General features: G+C 43.6%; 1 protein-coding gene across 1 annotated transcript; it reads left to right on the top strand.

Annotated features, from left to right (window-relative positions):
- Positions 1–858: 858 nt before the first annotated feature.
- Positions 859–25558, top strand: HEBP1 (heme binding protein 1). The gene is made up of 4 exons (XM_041736973.1): positions 859–1011; positions 9661–9799; positions 11982–12162; positions 24969–25558. The coding sequence occupies exons 1-4, from the start codon at positions 934–936 to the stop codon at positions 25138–25140; spliced, it is 570 nt and encodes a 189-aa protein (XP_041592907.1). The 5' UTR covers positions 859–933; the 3' UTR covers positions 25141–25558.
- Positions 25559–25821: the final 263 nt, after the last annotated feature.

The following is a 25821-nucleotide window of genomic DNA, read 5'->3' as shown; positions in this document are numbered from 1 at the left end:
CCCCGGGTGGCGCAGCGGTTTGGCGCCTGCCTTTGGCCCAGGGCGCGATCCTGGAGACCCGGGTTCGAATCCCACATCAGGCTCCCGGTGCATGGAGCCTGCTTCTCCCTCTGCCTGTGTCTCTACCTCTCTCTCTCTCTCTCTGTGACTGTCATAAATAAAATAAAATTCTTTAAAAAAAAAAAAAAAAAAAGATGGTTTTTCGGGCCCCGAGGTGGCTGAGTTGGCTCAGACCATGATCCCAGCACTCTGGGATCGAGTCCCACATCCGCTCCAGCTCGGCCGAGAGTCTGCTCCTCCCTCTCCCCCTCCCCTGCTCATGCTCTTTCTCTGAAATAAATAAAATTCTTAAAAAAAAAAAAAAAAAAGATGGTTTTTCAATCATCTAGGTGAGAGGTAATGGGGTGGAGGGGGAAAGAAACCAGGATATCTATCAGTGGAGATGCAGCAATCAGGTGTCTCGGGGCGGGGACGACGGAGATTGAATCTTGTCCGTGCGGTACGTGCTGGGGGCAGAGGCTTGGGGTGGAGGCCAAAAAAATAAGCACGAGAGGAATCCAGAGGCTTGGAAGTCTGGCGCTCAGGTACCTGAGAGCGGAAGCCCGGGTGGACTGAGTGGGGGAGGGAGGGAGGGATGTAGAAAGTCACGGCCGCCTAAACCCCAGATGGAGGAGAATCTGCCTCCAGGCCCTGCGGAAAGTCAGGCTCAGCGGAGGAGGAGGGGCCGGCGGCGGCGGAGGGGCGTGGTCCCCCGAGCCCGCCCCGCCCCGAGCCCCGCCCCGAGCCCCGCCCCGAGCCAGCCCCGCCCCGAGCCCCGCCCCGCCCCGCCCCGCCCCCAACGCCTCTCCGCGGGGCGGAGTCCCAGGCGCCCGCCGCCCCCTCGCCCTCGCAGCCCGCAGTCGGCCGGTGCGTCCGGAGCGCTGCAGCCTCGCCATGCTGGGCATGATCAAGAACTCGCTGTTCGGGAGCGTAGAGACGTGGCCTTGGCAGGTTGTGAGCCAAGGGGGCAAGGTAGGCCCGCAGGGCTGCCGAGGGCCTGAAGCGGGCTGCGCCCCCCACCGCACCCTGACCGGGGCTGGAGCGGCTTGTGACGGGCGGTGGGACGGCGATTGCCCCAGAATGTGCGTCTTGGCCTCTGCCGGGGGCGGGGGGCACGGCCGTCCAGTGCCCTGGCGCCCGGCACGGGAGCTGGGAAGGAGGAAGTAAGGGAAGTTCCGAGCAGCAGGCTGAGGGCTCGGCCGGAGGAGGTTGCTCCGAGGGCGGGCTCCCGGGGTGGCGACAAAACAGCGCCTGTTGAATGCATTGGTTCATTTTAACATCCCAGGCATTCTGAGCATTTGTTTGCTGAGACCGAAAAGGTTCATGTCCGCAAAAAATTCCCAACTACAGGAGCAATGAGTGTAAAAGAACAAGACCTGTGCTCCACAGAGGTGTATGTGCAAGGGAGGGAGCATGGGGAAGGCACAAGCCATCCTGCCAGGGGGCTGATGAGGGGGGGGGCCTTCGGAAGACACTTCCTCTCTCTGGGCCTCCGGGATGTTAAGAGTGCACAGAAAAGGGAAGAGTATGTGCAAAGGCCCAGAGCTATAAAATGGTATGCGGGCCAGTGGAATTCCCAGAGTTGGGTCCTAGAGTACAGGATGGGTGAATGAAGCATAACTGCTCTATCCCCCACCTCCCAAGATTTACATCAGTGCTAAAACAAGCGAATTGGACTGCCCCTGAAAACAGTCTGCCACTAGACGATAGTCTCCTTGCAAACAGGACGATAGTCTCCTTGCAAACAGGTACTTCATGCACTTGGTATACTCCCCTCCTCGCTCAGAACCTGGCATGTTTAAGGACTGTGTTGTCTGGGGGCCAGGTTCTGGCATTTAGTACTATGATGGTCACACAAAAGCCCTCAACCAGACTCTAGTCTGGACTTCAAGCAGCTATAACCAGAGGCCTGACACTTCATCTGAGTTCCCTCAGCTGCCACTGGAATGACCAAGTTTAGGCCAGATCAGGGGTGACATCTGCAGATGCCTACAATCCTCCAGGCAGGTTATGGAAATGAGTGAAGCTGGCTGGGTCAGACTCTAAGGCAAGGTGGGGACTGAAGCGAAACCAAGAGAGAACTCAGAGCCCCATCTGGAGAGGCAGTAATCTTGTTAGGCAGTGATGCAAACCAGGCTTGCCAGATTTTTAAGGAAAACCAGAAATCCGGACTTCATGTGAGCTCTCCCTAGTTAAAATTAATTTATCCAACAAGTAACTATTTGCTGAATGCCATCTGTGCGCCAGTCACTCTTACAGGCAGTAGGGATAAAGCAAGGAACAAAACCAACAAAAATTTCTGGCCTCGTGGAGCTTACCTTTTAGTGGCTAACACACAAACAGGTCAAATATATCTTTCCTTATCAGATGGTGATGAGGGCTGTGAAAAAAAACAAGTGAGGAAGGGAGGCAGGAGTGGGGAATTTTAGGAATGAGGCTGTGGTTTTGAGTGGGGCAAACATGTCAGTTTCAACTGTTGGCAACTGCCTACAAATGTTTGCAAACTGCAGGCCATAGGCTCTGTCTGTGGCTAGACGGTGACTGTGTGCCATGTGCATGCCAGTCTGTGGATCAGGCCCAGCGCTATCTAGGGTACTTGTTGGCCCTAATGCTTAAAGAATCTACATGTTACCAACAGCTCCCCGAGTGCTTTCCTTTCCGTAGTGGAATCCAGCTCACTTGGTCTTTTGGGGGGACAATGGCCAACGCAAGGTCTGGGCTTCTCTGCTGCCTGTTTGTCCTCAGATCCCTCCCTGGCTCGTTCCCTGCGTCTCAGTCTGGAGTCTGCAGTGGGGGTTGATTCCAGTTGCTTGCTTCCTGGGCGCCAATGTCAGTCGACTCGCAGTGAGGTTCACCCAGTGGGAGGCACCAGTGGGAGATAAGAGGGTGGGAGGAAGGGAAGAAGGTGTTTCTCCCTCTCCTCCCAACTATCGGGTCTCTGGCACCAAGAGTTTCTCTGTAGCTCTGGCTTTTTCTAAACAGGCCACCATGGTTCTAGCTTCCATCGAGTGATCCAGGTATCTGAGCTCAGGTAACAGAATCCTCCCTCTTCGTCTCCTAGGGTGCTCACTCATGTCTGGGTTGCCTCACTGTTCCCTGTTGGGCAACTCAGCACTTCTGTTATCTGTGAAATTAATTCCTTGAAACAAAGTGCCTTAGTTCAAAATACTCTAGTAGTTTCTGTTTACTGTTAGACCCTTAGTGATACAGTGTCACCTGCCACTGATTTGGTTCCTCTAGGGATAAATACAGCTCCCTGATAAGCATCTTCCCTCAACATTTGATGGGAGTATGGCACCGTAGGCGATATTGCTACCAGGCTGATGCAAATCATTTAACCTGAGTGATCTCAGTTTCTGCAGCTGCAGACTGGGTATAAAAATCTCTCCCATCTACTTGCAGAGTAACGAAAAATATCACATCTTTTAAAAACATGAAAATGCTTTGTAAACTAATACACCCTACAAATGTAGTGATATCATTACATCAGAACTCAGCTCTGCTCTTAATAACTGTGTAGTCACAGGCAACTTACTTAACTCCTCTGGAACCACTCTTGAGAGGAAATAAGAATGTTTGGAAGTTTAAATGAGATAACCAGTTATAAGTTGTTCAACAAAATACCTAGCACTTGGTTGGGTATGGTAACGGTCAGCTTCCCATCAGTTTCACAGGTAACTTTGGGTAAGCTACTTAAACCTCCTAACCACTCTGAACTCTGAATATGTATTCTCAACTGTAATATGAGAATGACAGTGCCCCTGTGACAATTACTTAACTATTCAAAGATACTTATAAGCCTTTTTTAAAAAATATATACAAATTCAGGGGGCTATTATTTTGAAGACAGACCCTCCCTGAAATTATCTCTCTTGCCCTGGAAAGCATCTGGGTCAGGAACCATTGCCCACTTTCTTGGGCAAATTGATGACAGACAGCAGGCCCTGTGTAGCTCAGGTTTAAGCATACCAGATGTTCAGGACTGATTGTGATGGCGAGGTCCAGGCTACCGCATAACTTATCAGGTGCCTCCCACATTGCCTCAGGAAGAAGGAGGGCACATTGCTCTCTGTGTTGGATTAGGTGGGTGTGTGGATGCTCAGAGCAGGACTGTTGTTAATAGCTGACATCTTAATGGGATTTTTTTTTCCAGCCTGTGCACGTTGGTTAGGACCAGACAACCTGGGTTTGAATCCGAGCTCTACCACTTGCCCACTGTAACCTAACCCCCTGTGCATCCAGTTTCATCTGAAAATAAAGATAAAAGCACTCACTTCTTCTCAGGATCATTGGAGGGATTGAATGAACGAATCTGTGCAAAATATTAAAAATAATACCTGACACATAACAAGTACTGAGTTAGATTATTTTCTTATTTTTTTTAAGATTTTATTTATTTATTCATATGAGTCAGAGAGAGACAGAGAGAGACAGGCAGAGAAACAGGCAGAGGGAGAAGCAGGCTCCATGCAGGTAGCCTGACGTGGGACTCGATCCCAGGACTCCAGGATCACGCCCTGGGCCGAAGGTGGTGGTGCTAAACCGCTGAGCCACCCAGGCTGCCCAGATTATTTTCTTATAATGAGAAGGCTGGCTTCCAGAATCAACATGTATACCTATCATAGCAGGTAGCAAGGAAAAAAATTGATGCAGAGGGCCTTGCAAAGCCCATAGCAAGAGGCATTGTTGCAAGATCCCTGTCTGGAATTTGAACTTGACCAGGGTTCCCAGTAAACATTGAAAATTGGTGTTGGTGGCCGTGGGCCAAATCCTCACCTGACTGGGAGCATAAACTGGCTGGATCTGGGACAAAGGTGGGCTTATTATGTTCCATATGACAAGTACACACACTAAAGACGTTAAATTTGAAGAATCCAACGTGTTGGCTGTGTTAACCTAGGTGCTTTATTTTCCACAGAGATAGAGAAGACTCTAAATTCTGCTCCCTGGAGAACTAGAGTAGTTTTATAATATCCATCTCTCAAACCTAAATCTTCACAATGATCCCATGGTTCAAATGAAAGTTTATAGACATAGATGCTATAAAAACAGATGGGACCTGCCGGAGTATCACCTTAGGATATTGTGAGTTTGCTTTGCTCCAGCATAGATACAATTAGACTGACTTCTCATCTGTCTACTCAGCTATTTCTATTGTATTCCTTGTCATTAGAGTAAAACCAGGCTTTACTCCACAGCGTCCTTTCCCACAAATACTTATAGTACCTACTATATGCAAGACATTGTACTAGATGCTAAGAGAAACAGTGGTAAACACAGATTGCTTCTGACCCCAAGGGGCTTATGGTTGCAGATGGACATTAAACACATTATTATTGTGTTGTGAAAGTACAGGAGCCTATAAAAAAATCTCATGGGAACTTGTTTTCGATTAGGATCCTCTTTGAGGAGTGACCTTTAGGTTGGGACTTTCTGGATAAGTGGGGTCTATCAGGCAGAGACAGGAAAGAGATATTCCAGGCAGAAGAAGAGGCAAGTACAGAGGTCCTGGGGCAGGATTGACCATGGCATTGAAGGAAACAGTGGAAGGCCAGTGAGGAAGTACTCTGGGTATAGTTGGCAAGGTAGGTAGAAGCTAGGTGGTACTTGGACCACCTGGGATAGGTTAAGAACTTGGTGAATGAGGGCTTTTAGCTTTAATTTCCCCTTTTACTGATGACTCTCAAAGTTATATCTCTATATTAGTCTCCTGCTGAGCTCCAGACCTACATGTCCAGCTGCTTATCTGTAACAGAAGGCAGGTGAAGTGATAGATGTGAAAGGGCCTTTCTAACCTTAGTCTTTGTTATCCACCTTTGGAGTTCATAGGAAGCAGGGATCACTCAGGAAGAGGAGGTGGAGCTGAGCCATAAAGATTGGTAGAATTATCATGGGGGCCCTGGCTCTCTGAATTAAACTGGATTCCTTTCTTGTCAGCCTTTCTTCCCTTGCCCTGGACTGTCTGCCTGAGGAACAGGCTGAGAGCACAGATCACCTATACCATCCCCAGAACTCCTTTCTCTTCCAGGACCCCTCCCACTCAAAATCCCATATTTGGATCACAAAGTCCGTTGAATTAATTTGTTTTGTTTTTAAGATTCTACTTTTTTTTTTTTTTTTTTTTTTTTTTTTAAGAGAGAGAGAGTGAGAGAGAGAGCACAAGCAGGGGGAGGGACAGAGGGAGAAGCAGACTCTTCTCTGAGCAGGGAGCCCAATGTGGAACTCAATCCCAGGACTCTGGATTCGTGACCTAAGCCTAACCCAGGTGCCCCAGTTGAACTAATTTGGGGTAGTTGAAACCAACCTGTGCTCAGCTCACCGTCACTGGAACAATGGTTATAAAATCCTCCCTATGACAGCCTGAGTTCTTCGGAGGTCTGGCCTCTGTCAGAATCTCCAGCCCCTCTCTTGCTGTTCCTGGTTTGACAGCCTTTGCTCTAGCCCCAGTGAGCCACTTGTATTCCTTGCCTGCAGCACACTATTCTGTTCTGCTCTTTTATGCCTGTGGTGCCCGCTAACTGAAATCACCCTCCCCAGACTATCAGAACATTTAATTTACTGCATCATAAAATAATTTCATAATCTTCTCACCACTCCACTAGACTGCCCATATCATATTAATCTCCAAATCCATAGCACCTGGCAGAGGTTTTCAATAATACTTCCTCAATAAGTCAATGCATCAGTGACTGAATGTCTAGCTAAATGATCTATGAGCACCTTGAAGTCAGCCTGACCTAGCCAGACACATAAACACATACCCATGCCCCCAAAATAACCTAAGTAGTCCTCCTCTGTGTTCTCACAGTGCCCTGCCTCTCTTAAACATATCATGAGATTATAACCCTTTTTCCTGGCTGCTTCTATTAGACCATACCCTTCCTGATGTCAGAGACTGTGTCTTTCATCTCTGTCTCTTAGCACCTGGCACAGTACCCAGCACATAGTAGAAACTCCATAGTTGTTGGTTGAATGAATAAGAAAGGAAAGAGCCAAACAGCTCTTTTCTCCAGTGAGAGCTTGTCATTGGTTTCTCCATCTATGAGAGAAGAAGCTGCATTAAATGACTTCTGATGCCCCTGTTCTGAGTTTGACACAGACATACAAATGTCTATCAGAAAGAACTAACTCAATAGCTAAAGAAAGATGCTGAAAAGCACTCACATTGTCCCCCATGGAGTGTAGAGCCCTGCAGTAAGCATCAGACCAAGGTTTGGAGATTGGAATTCTGGTTCCCATTTCACCACTTAATAACTATGTGTTCTTGGGCAATTCTATTCCTCTGGTTCTTCATTTCCTCTTTGAGAAAATTAGTTGGATTGGATGAACTTTAACCTCTTTCAGGCAGAAAATTCTGTGATTTACAGAGTAGCTTTTCTAGAATTTTAAACATAAGTGGCAAGACTCAATGGGCCAACAAATGAGGGGTGAATCTAGTTTCTACTATGACAGAACCAAGAAAGGTCAAAACTCCCCAGATTTATACATCATTTGCTACTGAAGGTCCTTTGGAAATGTTTCACTTTGCAAGGGGAGGACCTCATAGCAGTCCTCAGAATTAGTAGCCACAGTGGATTTGCAGCTTCTGGAGCTATTTTCCTGGCTCCATGTGGAGGGAAGTTGATGAAATTGGCACTCAGAAACCTTTCAGATTTTCCCAGCCCCTTTCTCACTATTCTCCTTTAATTGTGTATTACAAAAAAAAAAAAAAGGTATTTTTTTCATTCTAAACATAAAATTATAATGTAAATGTACTTTTTCAGACTGTACAGGCCCCTTAGCCTGCCAGCCCTACCCACCTCCAGAGAGTCATCCTATCACCTTTGGAGTTGAGAACTTGCAGTCTAGGATGTGACAGGGAAGCCTGTTTGCCCAGCTAGGGCAGCCAAGTCCTCTTTTAGTTCATAGGAACTGTTTTTCCTATGTCTGTTTTTCATAATTGTTAGTAAGAGAGGCAGCTCCTTAATCACTAAACAAACACCTGATCGTTTATGATACTCCATGGTATAGTTCTGGTCCACAAAGACTTTATAGCAGATTTTTCAACCTGCACCAGTATTCCATTACCAGATAGCAAAATCAATATAGAGTACATCTCCATTCTCTTAGTGGAATATGGAATAAAATTCACTTGACTAGAGCAGAAGTCAACAGGAAAGAAAGAAAAGGCCAGTAGTATTGGAAAGCCTCCCCTCCATCAGGGTACAGTATTATCTTGTGAAACTTTGTTTCAATCATGTGGATGTTCTTGACAGGGCATGATGTAAAACTGCATTTCTTGTTTTGGATCATGATTCTTTTTCAAGTTTGGAAAACATTGTCTTATAGTGTATGTTTAAGGAATACAAAATTATATGAGATACCAAAAGGCAAGGAGGAGGGGGTAAAGAAGAGCTGTGTGGGTCTGTTGGGCAAAGGAAAATGACCTTAGGACAGAAACTTGCATGGAGAGTGGTCATGATCAGCAGGGGTCCTGCCAGGGAGGAAGGCTTTCTGGGGAAGTGGCAGTAGCGATGGGCATTCAGGGGAGTCGGTACAATTTAGATGAATGGGAATGAGGAGTTGCATCTGGGAGTACAGAGTGAAGAGAACTTTACTCTGATCCTTCTTGACCTGTGGCTCTGCTTCTAGAATGACGTTAATCCTGGGGCCTTAGAGTTTGTGGCCTTATTGTTGCAGCTCCTTCTTTCCTCCTTTCCAATTTTCTTCTTTTTCCTGGCTCTCCTGTCATTCAGAAGTTGGATCTCCTGGCTTGATCCTCTGATTTACTTTTCTGTTTTCTACTTCTTTGCTTTTTACTTGACTTTCTGGGAGATTTCCTTCAGGTTTATCTTCTGACTTCTCTACTGAATTTTTCATTTCTTTTTTTTTAATTTTTAAAAAAGATTTTATTTATTCATTCATGAGAGAGGCAGAGACATAGGCAGAGAGAGAAGCAGGCTCCATGCAGGGAGCCCAATGTGGGACTCGATCCCAGGACTCCAGGATCACGCCCTGGGCCAAAGGCAGATGCTAAACCACTGAGCCACTCAGGGACCCCCTATTTTCAATTTCTAAAAGCTCTTTTATCTCTAAACATTCTATTTTGATAGCATTCTAGGGATGTTCTGAGTGGCTTGGGACGCATATCTTCTCTTGGCTCCCTGAGGATATTATTTGAAGCTTTTTCTGCTGACAGTACATTTGTAAGAAATCTCAGAATCTTTTTCTCATGGCCCTTCATACTCATACTGTCTCTTCTACCCTGTCACCACGCCCAGGTTCGTTATGGAAAGTTCTTTAGCAGTTCTAGGGATGCCTGGGTGGCTCAGTGGTTGAGCCCCTGCCTTTGGTCCAAGGTGATATCCTGAAGAGCCAGGATCCAGTCCCACATCAGGGTCCCGGCATGGAGCCTGCTTCTCCCTCTTCCTGTGTCTCTGCCTCTGTGTGTGTGTGTGTGTGTGTGTGTGTGTGTGTGTGTGTGTGTATCTCATGAATAAATAAATAAAATCTTTTTTAAAAATAAAAATAAGTAAATAAAATAAAGCTCTTTAGCAGTTCTTATAACTGCACCATTACAGCTTCTAGAGTGATCACAGGTTGCCACTTTAAATCTCTTAAGCATGTGTATTCTGTGTCTAGGAAGAAGTCTCCTATGAGGAAAGGACTTGTGAAGGTGGGCGGTTTGCTACAGTGGAAGTGACTGATAAGCCTGTGGATGAGGGTCTAAGGGAAGCAATGCCCAAAGTCATGAAGTACGTGGGAGGCACCAATGACAAGGGTGAGTATCCCTGAGGGATGTGACTCTGGTCTCAGAGGAAAGCTTGCTGGGTCCCGTGACATCAGGGGAAAATACAGCGAGGGGCCACAGGGCACCTGTCACCACCTGCTTCAGTAGCATGTGAACTTGTACTGTGTGCACAGGATGCTCTAGGGGACCACACCAATGTCATCCCTGCCTACCCACCAGTAGGCGGTATCCCTGCTCCATATTACTGATGGATGCTTCTCGTCCAGGTGTGAACTGTATAGACACTCTGGGTTTTTTTTTAATCCCACAGCTCTGATAGTACCTTTGGATTGGTTGACTGAATGAAGAAAGCCAAGTCACAGAGCCAGGCCAGCCTCAGACTTGAGACCTCTTGCCTCCAGGCTGAATATCTCTGCTCAGTCCTCTGATCGCTCAAAATCTGTGGGGTACTGAGGCTTAGTGAATAATGAGTATGGCAGGTCCTTAGCTCTGTTCTGGCAAATGAAGGGTCTGAGAATTTGGGGGCTACTCCATTCTTAGACTTGGCACTTTATGCTGGCTGGAGGATAGGGGTATTTTTAAAATGATGAACCTGAAGTTTAAGTGTACCTGTCAATATGTAAACCATGTTTAAATATGAATTTAACTCTAAAGCTCTCTAATTTGGACTACTCTTTAGAATCAGTGCAAACCCAAAATGGGTCAGAAAATGAGGTGAAAAAAGAGATGTGATGTTTAATTTTATGGATATTTTTTCAAGCTGATAATTTGGAAAGTCAGAAACTGGTATTAACCTCAGTAACATTTGGTAGTAAAGAAACCAGGCTTTGGACAATAAGTCAATTAGTAGGAGGTCAGGAAGAAATCTTTTCCTTCTCGGGGCACCTGGGTGGCTCAGTGGTTGAGTGTCTGCCTTTGGCTTAGATCGTGATCCTGGGGTCCTGGGATCGAGTCCCACAGCAGGCTTCCCGCAGGAAGCCTGCTTCTCCATCTGCTTATGTCTCTGTCTCTCTCTCTGTGTCCCTCATGAATAAATAAATAAAATCTTTAAAAAAAGAAAAAAAAATATTTTCCTTCATAGTACTGTTGTAACTTTTTTTTAAAGAAGACAATATGTATAAAAATGATAAAACTGGGGGTGCCTGGGTGGCTCAGTTGGTTGAGCATCTGACTCTTGATTTCAGCTCAGGTCATGATCTCAGGGTCTTGAGATTGAGCCCCACAGCTCTATGAGCAGCATGAAGTCTGCTTGGAATTCTCTCTCTCTCTCTCTCTCCCTCTGCCCCTCCCCCCTTTAAATAAATACATGTCTTTAAAAAAATTTTTTAAATGATAAAACTCATTAAAGAAAATCTTGAAAATAACAAAACAGCACCCCTGATCCATCTTTTTTAATATGATCATTGTTGTCTTCTGAATGTATTTCTTTAGAGCTTTTTAATAGACCTTTAAAATGTAATCATAGTGTTTGTGCAATTATATATCTTTCTGTTGTTACTTATAACTATTTTCCACTATTGCTCAATAGTCTTCTTAAGTCTGATTCTTAATAGCTACATTATATTGCATCATGTGTCTATAATTTACTTAGACATATTCTTTTTGGAACATTGATATGGCTCCCAGTCTCTCACAATTATTAATTCTGCTGCAATGAATATCCTATTACCTCTAGCCTTTTCCATATTTTGATCTTTTTTTTTAAGATTTTATTTATTTATTCATGAGAGACAGAGAGAGAGAGAGAGATCAAGGCAGAGACGCAGGCAAGGGGAGAAGCAGGCTCCACGCAGGGAGTCTGACGTGGGACTCCACCTCGGATCTCCAGGATCATGCCCTGGGCTGAAGGCAGCGCTAAACTGCTGAGTCACCCAGGTTGCCCCTTTTCCATATTTTGGATTACTTGCTTAAAATTTATATTTAAATAGAAAATAATTAGATACCAGGATATTTATAGTCTTAATGTATATTACCAAATAATTTTTTTCCAAATGAGTTGGGTCACTACAGTCCTATTTCCAATATACACAAATAAGAGTTTTTTTAAAATGTATCTGACTATATATTTTTTAATGCCTAAAAAGGTTTGTTATTAATTTCAAGAACAAAAAATACTATCTTGGAAGAAGAATGAGACTAGCAGATCTTCCACAGTCCTGAACAAGTTCTGTCTATAATACCCATCTTACTCTGTGGGTTTTTATGTTTTCAGGAATCGGAATGGGGATGACAGTTCCTGTTTCCTTTGCTGTGTTTCCTGGTGATGATGGCTCCCTACAGAAGAAATTAAAAGTCTGGTTCCGGATTCCAAACCAGTTTCAAAGCAACCCACCGGTTCCCACCGATGACAGCATTAAGATCGAGGAGAGGGAAAGCATCACTGTCTATTCCCTGTAAGGAGATGATTCTTTAGGCATCCAAGGGTAACATCTGATCTCCATAACCACTCCTTGATCATCTGCAGTGAGCATTTGCATTAAATGTGTATTTTATTCCAGTTTTATAGAGATAGAATTAACATATATTAACTTAAAGTATACAACATAAAATGCTTTGATATATATAAATATTATGAAATGATCATCCCAGTAAGTTCAGTTAACATCCATCATAGTTATTTCTTTCTTGAGTTGAGAACTTTAAAGATCTGCTTTCTTAATAACTTTCAAACATACATTATAGTATTGTTAACTATAGTCACCTTGCTTTGCATTATTACATTCCCAGGACAAATTTATCTTATAGCTGGAAATTTGTACCTTTTGACCACCTTTACCCATTTCTCCCATTCCCTACCCACATCCCATCTCTGGCAACCACCAGTCTCTTCTACCTATGAGTTTGGTTGTGTGGTTGTTTTTTTTAAATTCTACATACAAGTGAGATCATGTAGCATTTTCCTTTCTCTGAAATATCACTTAGCATAATATCCTTAAGGTCATCCATGTTATCACAAATGGCAGATTTTCTGTGTTTTTTTAATGGCTGAATCATATTGCTTTGTGTATATATACCACATCTTTATCCATTCATCTGTTGATGGGCCTTACATTGTTTCCATGCCTTGGCTATTGTAAATAATGCTTCAGTGAACAATGGCAGTGTAAATATCTCTTCAAGATAGTGATTTCCTCCTTTTTAAAAAAAAAAAAATTTATAAGTGGTCTCAATTCCTTTATATATATATATATACCCAGAAGCCCAGAAGTGGAATTGTTGGATCATATGGTAGTTCTTTTAATTTTTTTGATGAACCTCTATACTGTTTTCCACAGTGGCTGCACTAATTCACATTCCCACCGACACTGCACAAGGATTCCCTTTTCTCTATAGCCTCACTAACACTTGTTTTTCCTTGTGTTTTTGATATTCGCCATTCTAATTGATGTAAAGTAGTATCTCATTTTGGCTTTGGTTTGTATTTCACTAGTGATGAGTGATGTTGAGCACCTTTTCATGTACCTATTGGCCTTTGTATGTCTTCTTTGGAAAAATGTCTATTCAGATCCTCTGCCCATCTTTTAATCAAAATGTTTGGCTTTTTTGCTATTGAGTCATAAGAGTTCTTTATATATTTTGGCTTTTAATTCCTTATCAGATATATGATTTGCAAACATTTTCTCCCATTGAGTGAGTAGATTGCTTTTTTGTTACGCTGATGGTTTCCTTTGCTATATAGAAGCTTTTTAGTTTGACAAAAACTCATTTGTTTTTGCTTTTGTCACCAAATACAAAAAACTGTTGCCAAGATTAATGCCGAGGAGCTTACTCCTTATGTTTTCTTCTAGGAATCTAATCGTTTCAGGTCTTAATGTTCAAGTCTTTAACCTATTTTACATTGATTTTGGTGTATGGTATAAGATAGAGGTCCAATTTCAATCTTTTGCCTGTTGCTGTCCAGTTTTCCAGACACTGTCTATTGAAGACACTGTTTTTGGCTTCTTAATTCTAGGTAGGTTGACCATATATACATGAGTTTTTTTCTGACCTCTCTATTCTGTTTCATTGATCTATATGCCTATTTTTATATAAACACCATACTGTTTTGATTACAATAACTTTGTAATACAGTTTGAAATTAGGAAATATTCTTAGCTTTATTCTTTTTTCTCAAAGTTGCTTGGCTATTTGGGGTCTTTTGTAGTTCCATACAAATATTAGAGTTGGTTTTCTTTTTCTGTGGAAAAATTCCATTGGAATTTTGATGGATTTTGCATTGAATCTGTAGATTGCTTTCCATAGTATATACATCTTAAGAATATTAATTTTTCCAGTGCATGAGCTTGGAATATCTTTTCACTTATTTGTCTCTTCTCCAATTTTCTTCATTAATGTCTTAGAGTTTTCAGTGTATAGATTTTTTACCTCCCTGGTTAAATTTATTCCTAGATATTTTTTATTTTATTTTATTCATACATTTGATAGAGAGAAAGAGCAAGAGAAAGAGAGAGAGAACATGAACAAGGTGAGGGGCAGGAGAAGCAGACTCCCCGCTGAGCAGGGACCCCAATGTGGGACTCCATCCCAGTACTCTAGGAACATGACCTGAGCTGAAGGCAGATGCTTAACTGACTGAGCCACCCAGGCACCCCTATTCCTAGGTATTTTATTCTTTTTGATACAAATTGGATTTTTTTCTAATTAATTTATATTGTTGATGAATTAAGTTAAGAAATACCGAGTCCTGACAATTTCTCATTTCATTCTCTTTAGCTTATAGCACACAAACATTTGCATTGTATCTGAATAAATACTTTGCCAGTTGCCAGATTGACTTGGATAGAGTATCCCCTCAGTTTAAGCTAAGCACCTACATTAGCCACAGTAGGGTTCTGGGAGACTCCAGGAATATCTAAGCCAAACTCTAGTTTGAGGTCATGAATACATAAATGAGTATATGAATATATAGGACTTGAGGGACCTCCTTTTTTATTCCATGCTCCCCTTGAATGCCAGACAACAAGGAATATTTGCCAGAACTGGACTGCCACCCCCTTAGTTGTTCACTATCCATGGTCCTTTGAGCAGAGCACACATGCATCCTATTATCATTCTCATCCTATTTCCAGGGCCTTATTTGAGGTCATATTTCTTTTGACTATAGAGCATAACTGGGTGGCAGATGGTTACATATTTTTATTCTTTGGGTCTGAACTCTTCAAAAAACAAGTCTCTTGTAGATAATCAGTGACTCCCCATTTGTTAAAATCCTACATTGTAACAAACGCTGAACCATGTACAGTCACAGACCAGGAACTTTACCAGTATTAACTATAAGTGTGGATTTGGTTCTGCTCTAGAAAAACCTAAAGAAAAATAGGTTAACAAATAATCTTGCATTGGGCCTGAACACGTAACTTTCTCTGGAACTGACACTAATGCTGAGAATGTGAGCTTGTATGCTCTGAGCAGCCCTAGGCCAGGTGCTGCAGAGCCCCCCAGAGGACAGTGAGTGTACTGCAGCGGGGCCCCTAGCTCTTCTACTCCAGCCATCCATCATTCAGACTCTCCAGCCTTCACTACAGAGGCTGCAGAGAAAGCAAACTCTAGGAACAGACTATCTTTCCCGAGGGCAAGGACTAGAGTGGGGAAGCGAGGTGGTGGCGGTGGTACAGAATTTAAGGAGGCACCCACTTTCAAGTGCACAGCTGTCTAAGTGCAGGATTGGCACTGAGAGTGAGTGCCTCCTTAAACCTTGGGTGCTGTGTCTTTTCTGTCTCACCCTTATTCCTGCTCCCTCTTTTCCATTCTCTTTCTCGAGTCTTGGGAGGCAAGCTGGTACACCCTGATGAACAAGTATATTTTTGTTTGAATCCCAGAATGATGCTCAGGGAGTCACTGAGCCTAAGACAGTTTCCCCATCTGCTAAGTGCCTGTAACAACCTACCTCATAGGATTACTACTAAAGAATATCTTTTAGTACTTACTAAAATGCGTCTGTTTTTACAGATGACTTACTATGTATGACCTGTGGTAGGTTTCAGTAATTATTTTTTCCCTTTGCCCCTTTTGATTTCGTAAGGAATAGCATTGGCATAATTAAATCAGTTCACTTCAAGCAGACTTCAAGCAGACAGGGCTGGTGTTTTTACCAGAGCCAGGGTAATGAATTGGCACGATGCTTTTCTTTTGTCCCTAACTTTTTAGTATGGAAATTTTCAAACTTATAACAAGATAGAATAAGGTAATGAAATCCTATGGAACTCATCACTCACCTTCAGTGATAATTAACTCAACTCCAGGGCAGATTTGTGTCATGTGTACCCTCACAACTGCCACCCAGCCCCTCTGCTGGGTTATTTTGAGACAAACTGCAGACATTATATTAATTTCATCCATAAATACTTCAGTGTGGCTACAAAAAACTTTTTATAAAGACAATCATAATGTCTTACTCCTCCTAAAGTTTTAACACCATTTCATTAGTGTCATAATAATATAAAATGTCCAGGGTTCAGATTTCTGCCACTATCTGGTAATTTGCTTTTAAAGTTTGTTTGCACCTGGATCCAAATAAAATCCATCCATTGCAATTATCTGGTGTACCTTTTAAGCTTTTACTAACCTGTGGCTTTTCTCACTACCACACCTTTTCATTTTTCATTGCTACTTATGGATCATTTGTCCTATTGTTTCCCATAGTCTGAATTTTGCAGACTACCTTTCCATTGGCATTTTAACATGTTCTCTGTCTCTGGCATTGCCTGTAAATTATTAGTTAGAACCAGAGGCATGGTCAGATATAGGTTGGCGCTTTCAACAAGGATATTTCATAAGTAATGGTGTATACCGCCATCAGGGACTCATAACGTTTGCTTGCCTCTGTTTTTGTGATGTCAGTGGCTGTAGATCACCCTTACTTAGATGCCTTGCCTCAATAGAGTTTGTAAAAATGATAATGTGTCTATCTTTCCTTCATTTATTAGCTGGAATATTTTGATAAAGAGAAACCTCCCCTCATCTGCTGTTTGGTTTCCTTGAGTCGGAGTCACAGGGAAAAGGCAAGATACCTTCTCTTTAGCTTGTTGCCTTCTCTTTGTCTGTTTTCAGAAGAATGATTTCATTCCTGAACTTCCTCTACAGGCAGGGTGATGGTGATCCCTGTTTTTTGAGCATCAATATAAACATACGAATTTAAACATAATTGATGTGTTTCTGTTCTTTCAGTTGTTCTTACTGATGCTGAAATTGTCCCATCTTTGGCCAGTGGGAGCCTCTTCAAACTGGTTTCTTCATCCTTTTGATATGACTCTAGTACTCTATGGTAGCTTCCTTGGCTTCTGGTATGACAAAGTGTTGCAAACACATTTTGGCATTTCTTGCCCTAAAGCTGGAATTAGCTGTTTCTCCAAGGAACCCTGGTTCCTTATGGTGGGATGGAAAAAAAGCTACTATCAAAGTCAGGTCAGTGGAAGATTGCTGTTAATTCCCTGAAACCTAAACAGATGAGTGCGATAAATACAGTGTCTAGCTTGGCTCTGTGGATGCTTTTTTCGCCTAACACCTGGTCCTAAAACTAGCTTGTGTTATTCCTCAGCTAGCCACTTGGTGTCACTGCACAGTCAAATGTGCATTTAAAAGCCCCTTCCTGTGGAAGGCAGAGTGAACGAGGTAGTAGATGGCAAAAGTACTAGTTCAAATACATGGTAAGTGTATTTGATGGCAAAATTACTTCTAAAATGAAAGCCTTGCATCCTTAATTCAGGCTCCCTTTTGTATGACCTTGGAAAGGGATTTTCAGAAGGGATTGTGCATTTATTAGTAGTATATATTACCTGTCAGTGGGTAGAAGGTTAAAAAGGAATAACACTCTCAGAATCTTAGTATTCACAAGATGCAATAGAAGTATCCTTCACACTTATATGGGTGGCCATATTCCAGGTCCCTCTGTGTTCCCTAAAGGCCACCTAGGTTACAGCACAGCTTCCTTAGCGCAATGTGGCACTGGGTTCAACAGAGACCAATGGCAAGAGAGGATGGATGGTAATGAAATTTCTTAGTGAAATGGTGAAATGTAAAAGAAAGAATTGGAAACAATGATCTCATTGTCAGGGTGACCTGTGATCCAATCCTAGCTCTCCTGCTCCATGGCCATGGGACCTCTGGTGTGTTACCAAGCCTCTCTGTGCCTTGGTTTCTCTAAGTACAGAATGGAGGTACCTAACAGCCAGGGTTGTTGTGAGGAGGAAACATGGTGTCCATAGATGCCTACACAATGCTGGACGTTAGGTAGATGCTCAGTAAATGTTAGCCTGTTTCTCTTGGAAAGAAAGGGCCCAACTGCTAACCCAAAGGGTGCTCCATTTTATTGCTTAGGAGCACTTTAGATCAGTGTTAGCCAAGTTCCTAGATAATTCCAGCACCCATTTGTAATCACAGGAGGCCCTAGCCATGGATAACATAACACAGTTTTGCCTCTGGTTTGCTCAACACCCAAACTCTGTCATCTTGATTTCAAGGAGCCTCACCTGACCACTCTATCAAAAATAGCACCCCTCCTTTTCTGTCTTTTTACCCTGCTTGACTTTTCTTCACCTTACTTATTCTCACTTGCGTTATATAACCCATTTGTCCATTTGTTCATTGTTCTGTCCCTCACTAGAATATTCTTGAGGGCAGGGCTTGAGCTATCCTCTAGTAAGTGCTCAGTTGAAAGTTGGGCAATAAATAAGCTAGTGAAAGTCTGGGTCCTTGCCTTCCCCACATTTCTCCTTTTTTGCTGTCCTCCCTAAAGATCTTGGTCCTTTTCCATTGTCACCCTTCCATTGGTATATCTCCAACCCGACCATCTCTCCAGCTCCCTGAAATGTCTTAGCATTTATCAGACTCAACATGATGACCAAGATGATGCCATTTACACATGTATTCATTCATTCAAAAAAAACACCCCATGTATTCATTATTCACTTTTTCTGTGCCAAGAATTGTTTCTGGTGCTTGAAATAGAGCAGGGGAACAAGCAAAGTATCCGCTCTTTGAGGCAGCAAAAACATCCTGGTGGGGAAAACAGACGAGAAACAAATATCCCTGATATTTCAGGCCTGTGTTATTTCAGAGATGAAAAGTGGTATTTGTGGATTGAAACTATAGGGAAGCATATTTCTTACTGGAAAACACTTTGGCATGAAGTATTTCCCAGTAAGAGGGACAGGCAATGAGGTGATGAAGCCCTGGCCCTGGGGAGCTTATGCGCCATCTGGACAGACATACAGCAGGTATGCCATGTAATGTGTGTGCTCAGTGGCAGGTTCAGTTCCATTTGGCAAATGTCTCTTGAGCACCTCTGACACTGAAGCCTCCTCACTTCTGAGAGTCCTGACAGTGACAAGGTTCTGAATCAAAAACCTAATCACCATTTCCCCCCACAACTGGTCAAATAACCCCTAGTCTTTTATGGATGGCTACTTGGAAGTAGCTTCAATCACCATTTCTGGGTGGATGAGCCCGAGTCAACACAGCTGGTGCTACTGCATCTCCCAAGCACCAGCTCCCTGGGAGGCGTCTCCACATAAACCTTCCCAAGGTTTCCCAAATCAATACGTCAAAAATGGATTTCCTCCCAGACCTGATGCCCTGTGTTCTGTTTCACTAAAAGTCCCCTCCATCCTCCTGCTCATCCCATTCAAATGGCATCCTGACACGTTCACCTTCCACATCAGCTGTTGGCCAAGTCCTTGTCACCTCCTGACCGTGCCTTCCCTTCCATCTGCAGCTCCTCTTGCCTGAACTATTGCTGTGTCCTCTTGATTATTTCTAAGTCTTCCTCCTCTGCCCCTCTACAGTGTCCTTTTCTCACTGCCAGCCATAAAGCATGAGACCAATCCTACTACCACCCTCTGCCTCTCAACTCTGCTTTGGACCTCGGACCTGCCTCTGACCTGCCTCTGACCTAGGCACATGTTAGGATTGGGAACAGAGCCCCAGCTGGTAATAAAATGAGATGGGGGATGGATAGACTTTGAGTTGGGTTCCCAAATGTCCAGCCAGGCAGTGAAGCCTAGTAAAAATGCTTTGTCATGGCATTTAATCCACGATGTGGCCCTGCTCCGTGTCCACCTGCTCTCAGGATATGCCAACCTCCTACCTCCCCCCGAACACCTACACATGCAGCATTCACTTCCACTCACCCAGCTCCTCCCATGGCCCTTCTCCAGCCTCTGCTTATTGGAAACTGTGTGAGGCCCGGCATTTTTGTCATAGTGTTCATTGCTGACATCAAGAAGAGATGCTCAATAAACAATGGCTTAATATCAGGTCTTCCATGATGCCTTCCCTTCATGTTATAAGTCAGAGCTAATCATTTCCTATTCCCCACCCCCAGAGCATTCCATCTGTACCTTCTGCCTTCATTCTAGTGCTTCCTTCTGCCTTATATAATTTTTATGTGTGTTTCTGGCCTGACCACTACAGTGAGACCTCACAAGGGTAGAAAGACGTCTTTATCATCTTTACAACTGTGTGGTGTCTCACTTGTGTTTTGTGCCCTGTCATGTTCAACTTGGCAAGCATGGTTCAGTCTGACTGAATGAAATAAATGCCTTATGATGTGAAGCTTCTTTCCTATTGACTTGGAATTATCAGCTCCTAGTCTCAACACTACTTTTGCCTAGCACAGAGCTATGTGCATAGCAGACTCTCCCTCAAATTTGTGTTCATTTGTTGATTTGCTAGACCAAGTCAGAGGGTCAGGCTCAGACCATCCATTTCTTTGTCTATGTCACTGCATGCCTCAACCATTATGATTTTGTTTTTGTTTTTTTTTTCCCTTGGCCCAAAGCCTCCATTTGTTAGCCCACCTCATTGATGCCTGCCTCATTCCCACCCCGCAAACTCTTCCAGATTGTTCCAAACGCTTCCAGACAGCTCCTTTTGTGTTTCTGGAATCAAGGGTGTTGTGTGGAATCAAGGGGGTTGTGTGTCTTTACTCGGTTCCCATAGTAACCAAATTCTTTCTTCCAAATACTGATCCCTGACATGGGCGGGGGGGGGGGGGGGGGGGGGGGATGATAAAATACAGTGCCCTGGAGGAGAGTTTCTTTGAAGATGGAGACAGAGACTTGTTAATAGGCTTACAAAAATATTGTATAGACTTCATGTTAACTTCCTTTGAGGAGCTCAGAGTGCTTTATGAGAATTCTGGAAGTCACACTCAAATGTGCTTGTGAGCTTGGAGAGCTGTGGGCACTGTGTTCTCCTCTGTGTACACCTTGGAAGCTGAGGCAGGGAGGAATGAGGTGGCTTATCCCAGAACGAGCTGAGGAGCTAGCACTGGGCCTCTGTCCTATACATGAAGGCTATGCACCTGGTTGGGTTTGGTGTTCTGGCTTATTTGTGCAGTTCTGTGACTGGGTGAGGGCGTGTTGGTTAGGCTGGCCGTGAGAGGAACACATGTATTTGCTGTTTCATAACCCATTCACTTGCTTATTTTCTAGAAAAATGCTTCCATGATGAAGCAAGAAGGAAATTTTTATCCTCATTATCAGCTTCTCAGTCAGCCTGGGAATACATATTTTTAAATTGGTCTTTTTGTTGTTTTGGGAGGGTTTTTTTTAGTGCATTTAAAAATCCCCAAATGATGACATTCTCTGTATCACTTGCTGGGTCTTCTTGTATTTCTCAGACAGCTCCTTCTCCCGTGGCCCTTGCCAAGGGCTCTCCTTCCACCCACCACTTGGGGACTAGGATTCTCAAGAGTGACCTGCTGACACCCTGTCTGCTCACCATCTAGGCCTCGTCTCCCTCCTTACCATGATTATAGCCAGTACCCACTCACTGAGGACTCCCAGTAACTGTCACTAGGCCCACCTCCTTCCCAAATCAGGATCTCTGGCTCCAGTTCTTTCCCAGGTTGGAGGAAATTTGCGCAGTGCCTGACACATAGGTACACGAATATATTTCATAGACACACCCTCATATCAACATGCACCCAAACCATATCACTGGAAGCCCTGGAGAATCCTCAACTTCTCCCTTTCCCTCTGCCCTCCCCTCATATCCAGTCACCTGTCAAGTTTGCCTTTGTCCAGAGGCCTTTGCCATCTCACACTTGACTGTTTCCTGGCCTCCAGTAATTCCATCTCTTTCCCTCCAGTGCCACCAAAGCTATCAAAACACAACCTAACACAATCATGTCAGCCCTTACTTTCAAAGCAAGGTCCACCTTTGCATCTAGGATCAAAATCCTTGGCATAGCATTCAAGGCTCTTCCCAGTGGGCTCCAGTCAATCCAGTTTCCTTGTTTGAATTCCCACCACTGTTCCCTTAGTGTGTGCTTCGGATTTTATTATATGAATGAGTGAATATGGAGGCAAACAGTCTTAAGCACTATCATCTTGAGGTCTATCAACCTGAAGACCTGAAGACACTAACTTTTGTTGTTTACTCCAGAATTGTTGATTTAGCCAAAGGATCTAACATGTGTCAGGCACTGTATTAGGCGCTCAGGCTACACCAGTGGACAAAACATGACAAAGATCCCTGCCTTCATGGGGCCTATTCTACCAGGAAACTCAGACCATAAACAATGAACACAATAAATGAATTATATAGTATGTTAGAAGGTCATAAGTGCTGTGAAAAAAAGAGAAATTAAAAAAGAAAGAGAGGAAGAGAGTGAAAAGAAAAGAAAAAACAAGGATAAAAAAGGAAAAAGAATGAGAAGGGGGAGCAGGGTTAAAGATTAAATAAGATTTTGAGAGAAGGGCCAGTCGAGAAGGTGAGATTGTTCATCGAGCCACCTCTTCATTACTAGTCTCTCTTCCTGGCCTGATATTTTTCTTAATTTTTTATTTGTTTTCAAAGATTCTATTTATTTATTCATGAGAGACACAGAGAGAGAGAGAGAGAGAGAGAGGCAGAGATACAGGCAGAGGGAGAAGCAGGCTCCTTGCATGGAGCCTGACGTGGGACTCGATCCCAGTCTCCAGGATCACACCCTGGGCTGAGGGCAGCGCTAAACCACTGAGCCACCCGGGCTGCCCTTCCTGGCCTGATATTACTTGAGATCACTGTCATGTCCTTCATCTCAGGAGGCAGGGAACTAGATGGCTGTTCTCAACAATTGCAAAGTAACAGTAATAGCTGCTGTTCATTGTGGGCTTACTGTGCGCTGGGCACTACGCTGAACTGTCCACCATCTTGTCTCCCTTCATCTTCACAACAGCCTTCTGAGATTGATAAAATCAGCCCGATTTAACAGATGAAGGACCTGAAGGTTAGAGAAGTTAAGGCATTTACCCAAGGCCATGAGCTAGAAAGGGGCTGAGGTAGGACTGAGCATACAACTAGCCCTTTTGCCACCAAATGATCAGTGTAGGTATTTGAGGACCACTCCTTCTTTAGACGTTTCCAAAACCCTGTAGACTTAAGAGCCAACATGGTTTGTTTTCAAGGATAATAATTGAGTGTCACAGCATGAGTGTGGGATACAGGGGACACTCAATTCCTGCTCCTACATTCAGCATCTGATCTGTCTCAGGCAAGTGGTTTGCAATCCATAGACAATCTCTGAAAATAATTGCATTGTCTTGCAGGCTTTTATTGCCAGAACACTCTTTCCTTAATGTTCATCCTCGGTCTCTTAATCCAGTTTCCTCTCATTTGAGCCTCAGTGAAGCTAGAGTTCAACTTTCTTCATCTGCCTTAAAGTCTTTCTTCAAGATACTTGAACCAAACCTCTTCTATTCCAGATTGGTCTCAGTTCTGTCCATGTTCTATAGCAGTTGTCTAGACGTTGGAAGAACCAATGCCTTAGAGATGAAATCCTCGGTATTTTTACATCAATAACCCTGTAATCAACATACTGAATGCTTGTCGAGCATGACTAACCACTTATAAAAGAGCAAAGTGTGACTCAGAGAACCCCACCAAAAATAATGCATTTGGCCTAATCTTGGCCTGGTGCAGATTCAGACTTTTGAGTCATAAAGCTCATTAGAAATGGGGACATATTTGACTCTAATAAAGATTTTAGTGCAACCCAGATTTAGAGTGGTATATTTAGGGTAGGCCGCAGGATGAATTTTGGAGCGTAGGCAGATGACGTAAGGAGGGAATAATCATCTTGAAAAGACAAGCTTTATTCCTTCTCTGTCACCACCTTCTGCCATTAAGAGAAAAGCCTGATTTAGGCAAGTCTTTTTACTTACTAGAAAAAGAAGGCTTTCATGATTTGAGCAGGAAAAGGGGTTTATTAGAAGTGATTTCTTTATTTGGGGTATGCTTAAAGCTTGCCAAGGGGCCTCCCAAGGTTTCCCTGGGTCCCTGCCTTTGGTCGCTCTGTTTTTTAACAAAGCTGCTACTTGTCACTGCTCTGCTGTGCTCACTCATCAGAAAGGATCTGCTGGGGGAGAAGCATTAGCTGCAGCTCCTCCTTAACTAATGCCCCTGCAGCCTCCTCCTTCCCCAGCGACTCTCTCCATGTCTGTTTCTGACTCTCATTCTTCCCCTTGCCTTCATCCCCAATCATATTTCCACCCAGATGCATCATTTTTACTCCCAGTACGCTGTAGAGAAGGAGTCAGAATGCTGTCTTCCCATGAATAGTACTCAGTAACAAACCAATTGCATTTTAGTTGGGCAGTGCCCCTACCCACCCTCCAGATCCCTTCCAGCTAAAACCCTACCCTTTTCCCACTATGTGTTTCTCACTTTCCCTTTTTGTTTTTTGGATTATTCTGCTGCCCCTCCTCCTTACTCTACCACCCTTAGATCGTAATGTAAAATTCTTTTACCATGTCAAGAAATTATTAAAAACGCAAAAAAAAAAAAAAAAAAAAAAAAAAAAGAGGGGCCAAGAGGAGGAGCTGCCAAGGCAGTAGAGAGTTAGAGAGAAGGGTAAAGGCATGGCCTAGGGGAAGGTCAGCCTACTGTCACCCAGGGACAATTCAGAAAGCAAAGGGAAGCTCACACTTAGTACTTGACTGTCATGTTTCAGGCTCTGCGTTGGTGTTTTTTCACATCCATTATTGTATTTAATGCTCATAACAACCCTGGAGGAAAAAGACAGCATATCCCAGGTGTACAAACGAGCATCTGAGGCTCAGAGGGGTCAAATCCACCCATCTGGGAAGTGGCAGATGTGCAGTCTCACTACTCTAGTGTGCTTGTAAGAGCAGCAGGTGACAACTTCTTTTTTAAAGATCCCCCTCTCTTGGAGACCATGTTTTCTCTTAACCAGCCCCTTGCTTTTGTCCCTCAGGCAATTTGGTGGTTATGCCAAGGAAGCTGACTACGTAGCTCATGCCGCCCAGCTCCGTACTGCCCTAGAGGGCACGGCCACTTGCCGGAGTGACATCTACTTCTGCACTGGGTATGACCCTCCCATGAAGCCCTACGGACGTCGCAATGAGGTCTGGCTGGTGAAAGCATGAGTAACGCGCTGAGTTAGAACTTCCCGGACGGGTGTTTCTGTGTTTCCATTTCCTCAGGGGAGAAGGAGGGAGCACAGCTTCCAACTGTATCTCTAGCTTAATCCAACTTTCCTTCAAAGCCATGTACTGCCAATTTTCTGAAACATGTGTATTTTGTCCATGCTCTTTCTCTCCTGGTGGGAAATAATTCAGCCAAGATAGGCAGCATCCTTCGAACCGACTGAGACATTTCTGTGGTAGATGAGAAAAAATCCAGCAAACATTCTCTCAGCTCTCTGGGTCCCTCAGAACTGATCTTTAAAAATTATTGAACCTGTGTTTTTGTTGTTGAGGGAGGGAAATGTGATTTGTGCATGATCCTTCCTCTGTGATTCTTATGAGGCCTTTGTCTGAAAATAAAGATCTTTGACTTAAAACAGCTGAGACCAATCCAGAGTATAGTGATTTCCAAGACCGCACAGTCTTATAAGGAATATCATTATGAGTACTAATGATGATATTTACTGTTACAGGAATCCCATATTTAGTTCCAAAGTCCTTCAGAATATAAAGCCACAGATCCCGGGGTGGAAGGGCATGTACCACATGCTTGCATACATCTACATCATAGACATTTACCATGACCATGTCACAGTGATTCTACAATCATAAGTGGAGGATCCTGTTTGCAGTTGTGATCTA

The sequence above is a fragment of the Vulpes lagopus genome, chromosome 21 (assembly GCF_018345385.1).
Source record: "Vulpes lagopus strain Blue_001 chromosome 21, ASM1834538v1, whole genome shotgun sequence".
In the NCBI taxonomy this organism is placed as follows: Eukaryota; Metazoa; Chordata; class Mammalia; order Carnivora; family Canidae; genus Vulpes; species Vulpes lagopus.
The sequence above is the reverse complement of the archived record's forward strand: the minus strand, read 5'-3'. Positions and strand labels throughout refer to the sequence as shown.

Excerpts from the sequence above, each read along its gene's own strand:
- HEBP1 (XM_041736973.1), top strand. The coding sequence starts at position 934 with ATGCTGGGCATGATCAAGAACTCGCTGTTCGGGAGCGTAGAGACGTGG. Across the intron at positions 1,012-9,660 it reads TTGTGAGCCAAGGGGGCAAG|GAAGAAGTCTCCTATGAGGA; the intron begins GTAGGCCCGCAG and ends TTCTGTGTCTAG. Across the intron at positions 9,800-11,981 it reads GGGAGGCACCAATGACAAGG|GAATCGGAATGGGGATGACA; the intron begins GTGAGTATCCCT and ends TTATGTTTTCAG.